This window comes from Podarcis filfolensis (assembly GCF_964270895.1).
Source record: "Podarcis filfolensis genome assembly, chromosome: 12".
Classification (NCBI taxonomy): Eukaryota; Metazoa; Chordata; class Lepidosauria; order Squamata; family Lacertidae; genus Podarcis; species Podarcis filfolensis.
The window spans coordinates 30,706,661-30,720,914 of NC_139614.1; the positions used below are offsets into that span (position 1 = coordinate 30,706,661).

General features: G+C 44.3%; 1 protein-coding gene across 11 annotated transcripts in view; it reads right to left on the minus strand.

The window, feature by feature from the left end:
- DYNC1I1 (dynein cytoplasmic 1 intermediate chain 1) overlaps positions 1-14,254 on the minus strand; it is a 228,848-nt gene that overhangs the window by 34,248 nt on the left and 180,346 nt on the right. For all 11 annotated transcript variants that reach the window (XM_083578649.1, XM_083578648.1, XM_083578641.1 and 8 more), the window contains one exon: positions 2,638-2,778. In XM_083578649.1, coding sequence (XP_083434775.1) covers positions 2,638-2,778 — 141 coding nt within the window. The remainder of the gene's footprint in view (positions 1-2,637; positions 2,779-14,254) is intronic.

Sequence of the window (14,254 nt, forward strand, 5' to 3'; positions counted from 1 at the left end):
AGAAGGCTGATCCAGCCCTTGTTAGTGTACCTCCTCAGTAACGCTGCAGACTTAAGACACATTCATCAAATTTCGGGATCAGTTATCTTCTAAATGAAGCACCTCACTTATCTGGGAGTAAATCTCACTGAACTCAAGGGAACCTATTTTCAAGTAAACGATCAATAGGATCAGGCTGTATGTGTGCTTAGGACTATAGCAACATACCCCAAATGTTTGCATAGATGTTTGTGCAGAAGGAGGTATTGCTAATTTCAACAGAGCTTAATCTCAAGTCAGTGTACAAAGATTTAATGGCCTTAAAGCCCAATCTTATGCAAGTTTAACCAGAAGTTAAGTCCCACTGAAATCAATGGGGCTTACTCCCAGGTAAATATGGAAGAGGCAGCTGCAGCACCACCGGCAAGTGGCTGTCCAGCCTCCGCTTAAGTACTTTCAACAAAGGAGAGTCCAACATCTCTTCGAGGCAGCCTGTTCCGCTGACAAACAGGTCTTGCTTTTAGCAATTTCCTCCTAAATTCTCACCAAAATCTGCTTCCCTGCAGGTTCCAAGGGCTTGCGGGACAGCTGTAACCTACGCCCCTCAGGCCTTGTACACACCATACATTTTAAAGCAGAACACGTCTTTCCCCCCAAAATCTTAAGAACTGTAGTTTACCCCTCTCAGAGCTACAACTCCCAGCACCCACACAAACTACAGGTCCCAGGATTCTTGGCTGAGCTGGCAGAAGCGTTTGAAATGTATGATGCATATACAGTCCTAGAGGGGGAAAAAGACATTCACAAAAGGAGAAATAATGAAGAGCTGCTTTGCCTACTCTGGCAAGCCAGGAAGTAGGCTGGACCTGCGACTCAGGACAGATTTATTTATTATTATTTATTCCACACCATAGATTTAAAGCACATTCCACACTCGTTGAAAGCATGCGATTTCACCCAAATAATTCTGGGAACTGCAGTTCCTTCACAGAGCCAAGCACCCTGGACAAACTACAGTTCCCGGGATTCTTTGAGGTAAGTCAGGTGCTTAAAATGTGCACTGAATGTGCTTTAAATGTAAGGTGCAGATCTGTGGCTAGGCTTCCCTTTTTGTCCTTCTTGGCAACGTGAGAAAGCACAACTTGTGCAACTCCTCTGCAGCATGTGGTGCAGAGTTTCAGAGGCATGTGAAACCTCCAAAACCTGCCACCATTGGGACAGGAGGTGGGGGAGGGGGAGATGCTCTAAATTCCTCATGGGGCATGCAGAAGAAAAAATAATTAAATGTGGGGGGGGGAGCAGAAGTGCAGGTGAACAAATCAGCCCTGACACACCCACTCTTTTTGAAAACGTGAATCAGCTCTGCACAAGAGAAGGAAGGAATCTGTGCCATGTCTTTAATCTGGGGCAGAAGGCTTTGGGATGAATCTGCTAAGATGCCACGTTTGATTTAGAGCCCCTGGGCAAAGACACAGCCTCCCTCACCTTCCTTACAGGGCTTAGCTTAATGTTAGGGTGGTGCCAGAGATGAACCAAGACAATAGGGATCACAAATTAACAAGAACAATAGTTTTTGCACAAAGCAAGTTACAAGCTTGTCTCTTGCTTGAAGGTAAGAGCATAAGAGGAGCCTGGATCAGGCCATTGTCCCATCTAGTCTAGCATCCTATCCTCCCAGTGGCCAACTAGGCGCTTGCGGGAAACCCTCAAGCAGCCCAAGAGCACTCTCCCTCCTTGAGATCTCTGTAGCAACTGGTTTTCAGAAGTATTACTGCCTCCAACCGCCTTCTCAGGCATGGCCAAAGTCAGCCCTCCAGATGTTTTGGGACTACAACTCCCATCATCCCTGACCGCTGGTCCTGTTAGCTAGGGATGATGGGAGTTGTAGTCCCAAAACATCTGGAGGGCCAGGTTTGGTCATGCCTGCTCAGTGTCTATGTTCATCCCACCAGAGAGGTGTGTCCCCCCATAGTAACATTCTGGTGGGTTTCATATTCCCCTAGAGTTGCCGCCAAGAAAGAGTATGAGTGAAGGATGACGTGGTGCTTACAGGGTATGCCTGCGGCCTGCCGGATGTTGCTAGCCTGAGCACCGGCCATGCTAGCCGGGTTGACGGAAGTTAGAGTCCAACAACCAAAGAAGGGCAGCGCCTTGTCTCCCACTGGGTGGATCAAGAAGCCGACAAAGAGGCAGAAGTTGGAAGGTGCAAGCGGGTGGGAGGATCCTGGGTGTAACCACACCCCACCAATTTAAAGCACACCCGAAGAAGCCTGGGAACTGCAGTATTCCCTGCACAGCACGCTATAATTCCCAGCATCCTGAAACTGCAGTTCCCAGGATTCTTGGGGGGAAGTCATGTGCATTAAACGTGCTGTGGACTTGCCCTTTGTCTCTGGCCAAAGGAGGAGGGGAACACCACCAGGCAGGACTGGTGGCACCCAGAAAATGACCCTTGGAAACTGATGAAATTAGCAAGAACGGAATTTGGGGTGGAAGCCTGTTTCCAACGAAGGCGGTTTCTTCTCCTTCCCTCCACTTTGAAAAGAAGGGGTAAGATGAAATAATAATAATAATAATAATAATAATAATAATAATAATAATAATGGCAACCCAGCAGAAAATATCAGCTCCCAGGCCCCGATCCTTCTCCCTCCTCACCTCTGTGTCATTATTCAGGTTCCAGAGATCCAAGCGGCCCATCCCATCCACGCAGGCAAAGAGCGCGGGATGCACTGGTGACCACATGACATCGTAGACATAGTCGGCATTGTCTTCAAAGGAGTAGAGCGGCTTGTTGTGCTGGAAGGGAGAGAGAAGCAGAGGGGAAGCATGAAGACTTCGTGGCGCTACTGCTGCCTCGGGCTGTCTGGCGAGTCTAATTAAAAACTTTGCACATTCAACCAAGTGTCATAAAACTTCCCGCAGATGAAAGGTCCCGGGACGGAGAAGGTGGGGCTGCTGCTGCTGCTGCTGCTGCTGCGCTCTAATGGGGGGGGGGCGACCACTGTCCAGTGAGTAGGATTGCAAAGTGGGGGTGATCGTGTAGATGCGGGGGGGGACGTGCGGGGGAGGAGGCGGATGGAAGGAAGGAAGGAAGGAAGGGAGAGTTTGGATTTCGGCGAGGAGAGAGAAGGGATTGCGCAAGACATTCCACGCGCAGGTAAAAGGGAGCTCGCAAGCGGCCCATTCAAGGGGAGGGAGGGAGATGCCGCCTGTTGCTCGCGCCAAGGCATCGCCTTCGTAAGCTGCTGCCCTGATAAGGGATCGGGAGATTCCCGGGGAGGAATGGCAAGGGAAGACGAAGACTGCCACCTAGCGGCTGCCGCGAGGATGCGGCAGGCGCGAGTCACAGAGGCGCTTCGGCGGCGGGAGCGGAATAACCCAAGAATGCAGACTGGGGGGGGGGGGGACACTGGGGAGGCCTGCGGAGATTTCCTTATTCCCGTCTGCGCTGCGCTCATTTGGGCGCACTGTGCTTTTAACGGAGGGATGGTCTACTGCTGTTCTCTAACATGCTGTTTAGAAATTGTTCGTTGTTTTCCTTTAAAACCTGTATTTTCAAGAAGGTGGAGCGTTTTTGTTTTTTACTCCGACGAGCAAACCAGAAGTCTATTAAATGATGCATATGTATAACACGCACGATATATTTTGAAAAGTTGCGCGCTCGCTATGCATTTTTAAAAATATGTCGTAACCAAATTTTGCATGGCCACTGATCGAATGAAAGGGGTTTTCGCCGACGTTTGGATACAACTAGATGCCATTTTGAATCAGGATGGTGGACTGGACATTTCAGAATGGCACCGATTTTAACCAAATTGTGCATGAAGGTTCCTGAGATTAAGCAGCAGGTTTTTGCCTAGGTTTTAACTACTGATTTCAAAATACTGATTTGTTTGTTTGTTTGTTTGTTTGTTTCTAAGCATTCCTAGGGAATACTGGGTTCAAGGCTGCTTTATTAAATAAGGCTGTTATATTAAATAAAAGGTTAGAGAGGTACCTGCTGCCTTAGTCCAAAGTGCAAAGGTTACTTCCATGTCTGCACTTAGGGCTAAATGTTTATGAACTGATGCAACAGGCCAGTGGTATTAGTATTTTATTATTATTATTATTGATATTTCAGTTTTCTATTCAAATGCAGGGAGCTCATGGTCACAGTGGCCCTTTCGCAGAACTAAGCAAAAAACTGCCCCTTGAAATGTTACAGATACGACTTCCACATCTGCAGAATGTATTTATTTAGGCAATTAGTATTCCACTCCATATTTCAAAGAAACTTCTGAGTGGTTAACAACATCCTAAAAATATCACAAACAAATACCAAAACAAAAATCCACGTTTTAAAGCAGCACAAAACAATTCCATAGGACAAAATGGTTTTGGTTTTGTTTTTTAAAGGAAGCCTGAACTTAACAACTTACATATGAGGACCATAATAATTACTGCTAGCAGATCCAAAATACAGAAATGGAAGATGGGCAACCAGTCCCACTCACCAGTGTATTTATAGGTAGCAGTAGGACTTTCACTTCTGCTGCTATCTCTTCAACTTAAGCTCACACCATAACTGACTGCACACGCCCCTACCCTGGGGCTCCCTGCTGTCACTGGGGTGCACCCACAAGCTCTCCTGCCCCCTGGGAAAAGGTAGTGTTTAAGCAGCTCCCACGGTCAGTTCCCACATGACAATTTTCATACGCACTCATATGAGGCACTTTTTTAAAGCAATAAAATATGGCTGCTGTTCTGATCAGGGAGGAAGGGCTGTAATTCACTAACAGAGCATCTGATTTGCATGCAGAAGGTCCCATGTCCACCCAGGTATGGCTGGGAAAGCGCTGCCTGAAACCCCAGAAAGCGGCTGCTGGTCATTGTGGATAATACCGAACCACATGGACAGCTTCCTACGTTCCTGAAGGCTTCTCAACAGGGGCACCAGGATATTTCCTTCTGCAAGCATCCCTTGGCAAGTCAATCACTCATCTTCTTCCTGATAATGTATCTCAGGATGGGAGAAAAATACTATACGAGCCCAGCCACGGCTTCTCTGCCAAACACACACATCTTTTCACTATGCATTAGAATTTAGCTATCGGGCGGCACATATCCCTGCTAAACTGCATTCTCCAGCTCATCAAGTTACTTCTGCTCTTTTCTTTTTCTTTCTTTTTCTCTCCCCAGGGCTTCTCTTCACTTTTTTTCTTGAGGACAAGGTGATCTGTAGTTTCTGGATATTCTGAAAGCCAGTTCCCCCTCTCCCTCCCCCGTGTTTAAGACTTGAGTTTGAAGCAAGGAGGTGGCAAGGTTCAGAGAGCACAGCTGCGCTAAGAGAGCGTGGTGCTGTTGCTTGACTTTTAAGTGCCTACGCGTCATTTCATTTCACAACAGACTGGAAGTTCGAAGCAAGTTTTTTTTTTTTTTTAAAGTACACCAGGTTCGTAACATGTAATTGAGTGTCATGAATTATTCATCACATTCTGGCTCGTCTTAAGTCTGATTTCTGAATAATGGCTTTGCTAATCCCAGATCAATTAGTGTGAAATGAAATTTAAATGATAATGAAAACCCCAGAGATAAAAGAAAATTAAATATTCTCATCGCTTGTGACAGAAATCTAAACAATGGGATTTCTACATGTGTGACTATGTATGTGTATTTGTATATAACAGAATTTGCATGTACTGTATACAGACAAACACAGCAGACACACGCAGACACGCAGACACACACACACACACACACACACACACACACATCTCTCTCTCACACACACACATGCACACCCCACTCTATATCACCCCCTGTGGGGTTTAATATCTCTTTACAAGAAAAACATGATAAAGATCATACAAAGATAATTGTTTTTTAAAAAAACCAATTGACTGCAACTTTAGTTTGCAAAGTGCAGCCAATCTTCCAGTCATTCTTGCATTAGGTATCCTTATGAGTTATACAGGAAGATTCATAGCTCTGTGATAGAACATCTGCTGGGCATGCAGAAGGTGCTGATTCAACCCCTGGGATCTCAATGTAAGGTGAGTAAGGGAGGGACATGACTGAGCTGAGGTGTGGAGAAAATGGATATAGAACACTAGAACTCAGGGACATTCTGTGACGCTGAACGTTAAAAGATTCAGGTCAGACACAAAAAAGGCACTTCTTCCTAATACATAGTTGAGCTATGGCATTTGCTCTCAACAAGAAGTAGTGATGGCCACTCATTTGGAGGGATTTAAAAGTAGATTAGACTGATTTTCACAGAAGGTCAGTGGCTACTAGGCACAATGTCTATGTCCTAAACCCAGTACGCCTCTGAATACGAGTTGCTGGGAGTTACAATTGCAGTAAGGGCTGTCGCACTCAGATCCTCCTTGCAGGCTTCCCATAGATGTTTGGCTGGCCATTGAGAGAAGAGAATGCCGGACTATGATGAGCCTTTGGCTTGATCCAGCGGGGCTCTTGTTACATATGTCATATGAAGTTCATAAAGGATGAGCTTTGAGTCTATGAAGAATGCCTTCTGAAGGGGTCAAAATTTCCCTTTGAAGATTGTTTGTGTGTGTGTGGTTCTTAAAGGGAAAAGTGAGCATTTTACTCAGGCATCCGTACATGAGCACAAAACATCTTGGGAGAAGTAGCATTTAAGAGGACTTGGTTATAACTAGGGATGGGGAAACTTTGGCCCTCCAGATGTTGATGGACTGCAGCTCCCATCCTCCCTCCCTGACCATTGTTTATGGTAGCTGCATCCACTGAGAGGAGGAGTCCAACATAATCTGGAGGCCCACTAACCTTGGTAAAAACCAACACTGATCACTGATTTCTACTGCATGCAAGTACTGCATATGTGCACAGAAATTCACAAAATCGGCCTTAGACCCGGTAAAGGTTTGGCAAAGTCACAAACACATACGCTGCATGTTAATCATGTCTAGGTTTCCACCAGCTCCTTGATCAACCCCCGATTGCGGCACCCACCTCCTTTCCATCATAAAGAACAGCTTGGGTATATAGAACTACGACAATAAGTATAACTGTGTCTAGGGCTAAAGTCCCGGCTGGTTCCCCGGTGTAGCTGCATGAAGGATCTTCCTTAATCCAGGAGGCGCCACACGTTAAGAACCTCGCTGCTTAGAGGAAGGCATGTGGACATGTTTACAGGTTTTAACTAGCATTTAGCTGCTTAAAAGCTACAATGAAATCTATCAGCTTTGCTTGTTTCATGAAAGAGGTATTTCACACTCTTGGAATGGCGGAAGCAGGCTCTCCACGAAGGTGCATCTCGCAACGGTGTCTCCAACTCATAAGAGCCATCTGATCAGAGGTCCTTCACCCAGCGGAGAGCCACCCAGCAGAAATCAAATTTGAACCCAGTCAGGAAAAGAGCCTTTATGCTTGTGGAGTTACTGCTACCATTTTAAAACTACTTTACATTGGAATTTTTCTCTTTTTTAAAAAATATTTTTATTAAGTTTTCCATTTTAACAATCCAATCAGATCACATTAAATATTCCAAATTATACAAATACATATCATATAGTCCAAATATTTTGCCAAATTATAAATTTTTGTTGGCGCTTCCCATGCTTCAAGTTCAGTGGGGTCCAATCATCTTACGTTTCTACTGCCTTGAGTTTCCAATAGTTCCTTCTTTAAATCTTCCTGTTGTTATCCTTCCAATTGTTCTCATCCCAGGAATAGTTCTGCGAGGCAGGTGAGATGTCTTAACAAACAACTGTCTGCATCCAGAACAAACAGCCTCCAGAGTATTTTGAGAGAATCCATGGAAATCAACCAGTTTTCACCTGGTTCAAATCTGCAGTTGCACATGGCCTACACATTTGCATCCATTTTATACCAGTTTCACAACCCTGGCTTTCCACAAATACTTCTTTGGTATTTTGGTGAGGATGTTGAGATTCTCTGATAGAGATTGCTTCTCTGCCCACCTGCTCCGGACTATATTTCCGTGGGGTTTCTTGAGGAAATGGAAAATCTTATATACCACATTCAATCTGTGGTGTAGATGTGCCCTTAAACTTTAAAACAGCGCTGTTTGTTGGGGGTCAGGCTGCAGCTTTCAGGCAGCAGGAAGGGAACACCTGCCTGTTAAGATGCAGACACAAGGAATGGTGCTGAAGGTTGATCCCAGTCTTCAAGGCATGCTCTTCAGAGTTGCCTCTCTTGGCTTCAGTTAAGGTAAAGAAATGTGGCTGCGCTCTCTGCAACAGCTGTCACCAGACTGGTGCTCTCCAGATGTTGTGGACGACAACGTTCAACCTGGGACTGATAGGTATTGTAGTCCAAAACATCTGGTTGATGAAGGCTGCTCTACAATATCCAAAGAGCATGTCATGTTTTGGTTTATGCAAAAAGCAAATGTAGCAATGTTGGTCTGCAAGACAAAAATCCGCAAACTTTTAGAAATACCTTTATTAGGCCACTTTGTTGTTCCAATAAATAACGAAGTGCAGGACTCATTAATCCCATATTCGTTATTGGGAGAGACATAGCAGGAATACACGTCGGATCAAAAAGCTTTGTTCATAGTTATAACAGAGTTCGCTTTTCTATTCTATAGCGGTTTCACTATTATATAGCACATGTTGAAAGTTATGTCTGGACAAAATCTAGTTACGGCTGGAGAACCGTATGTCATTTTTATGATCATCCTGTACTGTTTTTAATAGTATTTTATCTCTTTTGTAAATCTTGTTGTACACCAGACTGGGATTTTGTATGGGGGGGCAGTCTATATGTATTTTTAACTAAATGAATAATTTATAAAATTCAATATTTTGTTTATAAAAAAAGTCATACTCTTAATGGTCTAGCTATGGCTTAAAATGTATTTATTAACTAGAACAATAATTCACATGCACTGCTAATATATACCAAGATCTTATGATTTTGTATTTATAGCTGGAGAAATAAATAATAAAAAGTAATCCTTAAAAAAAAAAACTTAATTAGGCAAAGTAAAGTGTCACAAATGCATGAGAAAGTTTTCAAGTTATCCAGAACTCTTCATCAGGCAAAGCTGGAGGAATGGAGGAAGAAGGAAAAAAGCTGGCCTGGGTGGGTCCAGGGAATGATGCTTGACTGGAAAAGGTACCACCTGAAGGAGGTGATGGTGCTCCCACTCCTTAGGAGGACGTCCCAGAACCCAAAAGTGCTAAAGAACTATCAGTCAGTGGCAAATATACATTTTGGGGGGGCATGGTGCTTAAGAAGCTGGTGGTAGTTCAGCTTCAGGCTTGGGGGAGACCCTCTCCAGTGTTAAGATCACCAGAAGAGTCCCTCTTAGTACAGGGACTTAAGGTGGCATTCAGCTAAGTTTTATTCCAATTAGATCTAATGAAATCAACGGGCCTAACTTAACCACGTTCATTCATTTCCATGTACTCTGAGTTAGCTGAATACCACCTCTACTCTCTCGGAGGTATGCATGGAATCACAGCTTTAGTTTGTACTCTTATGCACCAGGCTATGGCTTTTAAAGTGCTGTAGGTGTCTTTTAAATATATGGTGTTGGTGTGGCCCAGGGCTTCCTTCATAATGCCCAGGAACATTTCTTTTCTCTCTCTCTCATCTCACCATTCATTCACTTGGGTAGCATCCGTCCATAGGTAACTCAAAAGCTTGCTCACTATTTTGTGACATTTTCATTGGCTCTACTGTTGCTTTTGGAACTGCCTCCTGGACAACAACAGAAACAGACGAACATTATTATTTGCCATTTTTGAAGATGACGTACACCTTCCTTTTCGACATGGGCTCTCCTCAAAAGAGAACCCCATGATCATCTCCGTTCCATATGAAGTGTTACTTTGCGTTTTGGTTCGTTCCACTCTTTGGTGGGCTTGAGCTCAAGATCAGGTCACAATTTGCAAAGTAAGATCGCCGTGTTTCTAAATCGCTTCTCCTGCTGCAGCGCTGCTGTGAAGTCCCGGCCGCTTTGCTTAATTGATTTCTATGCCAAGGATTTTAAAAATGTGCCACGCTTTTGCATGAGCATGTGGAAGCTATTACAAGAGGAGAATAAAAAGGGGGCAAGAGGGAAGGGTTCCAAGAGCAGACTAAGTCTGGAGATAAAATGATGATTAGGCTTTGTGGTTTCTTTTAAAGTCAGGGCATCATAGCTGCGTTCATAGGAAGGAACCAATGAGAAAGAACTTGGGTCACTGGTGCAGGGGATTTACTGTGCAATTCTAGGCATGTTTACTCAGAAGTAAGTGTCAGTGTCTGGGCAGCTGCTAGGTACATAAAAAGACCTGGCAAGCTGGCACATTGTTCTAATTTGCATAAAATCTGTATATGCTTAGTTGTTTGTATATATGCACATTCAGGCCATGTTTCAATGATGAAAAGAACTTGATTCTAACTGGCAGGACTTACTCCAAACTATGAGTGTCAACAGTCTTTTCTGGGTCTAGTGCATAGTCTGTTAGGAAGAACTGCTTTTTATGTGCACAATAGAAATAAAATAAGTCTTACACAACAGCTAAACCACCCCCCCACACATACATTTTTCTTTATCCACCCCATCCAACAATTGTATGTACTTGCAAGTTCCCCAGCACCAATCAATACCATCCACATATGATAAGCATAACACCACAGATCAACACAATCTGTGCCACAAGTGGAAAGCAGGAAAATGTTCTATGTGCAGAGCAGATAACGCAAGAAAGTTAGTTAAGCCACACACTGTGTTGTGCATTTCAGCATCAAGATATGAAGCATGTCTGTCTTCAAGGAGTCCCAAGCAGTGGTTTCTCCTTGTGCCCATTTCAGCCTTCTCACAACAACACTATGATCACAGTGCTTACAGGGAAAGTAGTAGTATAAAGAAATCTTAAGAGGAAAAACCAAAGTTGGCAAAATTGGCTTTCTCATAATGCTAAAGCCTGGAGTCATCCAATGAAGATGCAAGGTAGACAAAAGGAATCACTATTTTGCCCAGTGCCAAGTTAAACTATGGGATTTTCTGCCAAAACATGTAGTGATGCCCATCAACCTGGATGGTTTTAAAAGTGTCTATTAGCCATGATGATTGTGTAGTACCTCCAGTCCAGTATGCCTCTAATACTAGTTCTTTGCTTTAATATGCAACCTTCTTAGAGCCAGGACTCACCTTTAAGCTTCATCTATTACACAGAAGCTACTTTCAGTTACTTACTGTGTCCAATCTCTCTTCCCCTTTAGTTCCTTCCTTCCTTTTTTTAAAACCCTTCACAGCAAGAGCAAAAAGAAAATGGCAGTGGTAATTTTAGCATGATCCACCTTAAGTCAGAGCATGACGCAGACATGGGACACAGCTAGAGGAACAGTGGAAGAAGGTAGGAAGATGCCATATGCTGAATCAGATTGTTGACCTGACTATGCTGATTATCAGTGGGTCTCCAGGGTTGCAGACAGGGGTCCCTCAAATCCATACCTAGAATGCCAAAGATTGAACCTGGGACCTTCTGCAAGCAAAGCAGATGCTCCACCAATCATTCCCATCAGTTGGAATCATAGAGGTGGAAGGGACCACAAGAGTAATCTACTGTAGTCCTACCCCCTGCAATGCAGAAATCTTTTGGCTTGAACCCACGACCCTAAGATTAAGAGTCTCAAACTCTACCGACTGAGCTATCCAAACACCAATGCAATATACAAGTGGTAAATATACACATTTAATGTGCATCTGACAACCATGCAAGATGGATAAGAAGAGCAGGTTCGGTATAGTGGATAAAGTATTGGGCTTGAACGAGAGCCCTGGGTTCAAATTTCCATTCAGCTGTGAAGCTCACTGCCTGACCTGGGGGTCATTAACTCTTTTTCAGCCTGCCTGCCTCCCAGGATGTTGCGAGGGCAAAATGGCAATAGAATAAAATGGATCCCATTCTGAACTCCTTAAGGAAGGCATAGGAATGTGATAAGTGATAAATGGCTTAAACCTCACCTATGAAAATGCTTAACACCGAGAGAGAAGGGGGGAAACACAGTGAATTCCTCAAGCCAGACACCACCTGACTCTGGAAAGCATCAGTCTGTCAGGCAGCAGTTTTTTGAAGATGTGTTAGGGGTATTTTGGGAGGGGGGAGGACTTGATGCTGACAGGTAAACTGGTTATTGAGTTAATCTCCTTAGCTGTTTTATAAAATCTGTTGAGTTGTGACTCACATGGGCCGGTGCTGCAATTCTTACTGTGCATTAACTCTTGTCTCTCCTTTTGCTTCCTTGATAACTGAATACTCCTGCAGCTAAGGATGTAAGGAGATCCCAATGGATGAGGCCAACAAGATGGCTAAGAATGCTTTGGTTCTAAAAGAATAAAAGCCATGGCTCAGGACTGCCTAGGGCCTGCAGGCTTTGCTCTTTTTCAACGATTGGAGGAAAACACTCTGCACATGTTCAGAATCTTTAAACCCCACATTGATGCATCCATCATTATGCATACATACAATAAGAGTCAGTACAAAAAGTTGGAGTGCAAGACAACATAGACATAGCTCCAAAGAACTTCAACATTGTGGCACAGCACTGTGTGATGTCTGTACACTAGTAAGCAGACAAGGCATTAAAATAAAATATGGGACATGAACAGTCCTGGTGTTTATTTGTGTATTAGGAAAAATAGCACCAAAAGGGGGCCCAGCCTCATGTCAGAAAGAGAGCCAAGGAATCACTATTGCTTCTCAGCAAGCTCTTTTCAATAACCATTCGGTAACTACCATGCTTTCAAGTGGAAAGTTTACTATGGCTCAATAGAATACACTAGTTTCCTCCGACAGCCAAGATTAGTGTTTGTGACTGTTAAAACTAGAAGGCCTGTGGAGATTTCATGGGTCATCAGTCATATAGACTCAAAAGTGATTTATTATCCAAGACATCCCTGCATATGTAAGATCCCCAGTACATTTCCTCACTCTGACATAACAGAAAATTTAACATTTGTTGACAGCCAGGGGAAAATAGGTTGTTTCAAAGGTTTGGTGAGAGGATGTTACTGGGGGGCTCTGATCTATGTCCCCTCAGGGACTATAGGCAAAGCTGATTCCAGTCTGAAGGGAAGCCCTGCTTGCAGCTGAGAATGGTTGATGGTGGTCGCGCTGTTTGCAGAGGATCCCAAATTTGGGGGCTTGTAGTTAAGCACGAACCTTGTGTTTGATGTATCAATTAATCAGTTTGTGGAGCGCTACAGAATGTGGAGGTTTCTCTGCAAAACACTGTAAATAACGGCAAAACTTTGGTACAGGTTTGGAGGAGAGTCCAAATTATGGGGTTTGTAGTTAATTTGCCTCTTGAGGGTCAAAGTTCTAATGCCTAGACAGGAGGGGTTCACAGATGATGATTTTGAAGGAGTGAATAACCTAGAGACCAAGCATAACTGCTACCAGCCTCATTGTTAAGTTTTGCTTACTTTTGGTAAGCCTCCAAAAGCGGGGTGGGCAATCCTTTTTACTGTCAAGTCATGTATTCCTTCTGAGGTAATCTGCCAGTGGGGTGGGCCCACCAAGGGGAAGAACCCAAGCCAGCTGTGGGCAAGACCAATGTCAAAAGCAGACCTCCCCCCCACGCCCATTTGCACTGTCTTCCTAAACAGGGCTTTTTCCAGTTGGAACTCGCCGGAACTGAGTTCTGGCACCTTTCACGTGGGAGCCATTTCCATTATTAGAGAAAAAGGGTGAGTTGTGGCACCTCATTTTCCTAGAAAAATAGTACTGCTTCCCACCACCTCCTTCTTTCTCCTTCTCGCTTCCTACGAAAGGAGAATGAGACTGTTCTTGCCAGAGTTGTCTAGACTGATCCGTCGCAGTCAGCTTTGGAAATTACGCCAAGGGCTACATGCCCACACCTTCTCGAAACGTTTTATCTTGGGCCTGAAATTGGTTTCTTGTGAGAACACCACATAGGAACCAAACCACCCTTTTAGGTCTTCTGTGTGAAAAGCTAGACAAAGGCTGGGGAACCTGTGGCCCAGCAACATAGCTAGCTTATGATCGGGAATTGTGAGAGCTGTAGTCCAGAAACATCAGGAAGGCCAAAGGTTACTTAGCCAAGTACTAGACCAGGCATCCCCAAACTCGGCCCTCCAAATGTTTTGGGACTACAACTCCCATCATCCCTAGCTAAAAGGACCAGCGGTCAGGGATAGTGGGAATTGTAGTCCCAAAACATCTGGAGGACCAAGTTTGGGGATGCCTGCACTAGACTGACAGTGACACACAGAGCTAGGTCTTCTTGGTGGTAGAACCCTGATGATGGAGTTTCCTTCCTAGAG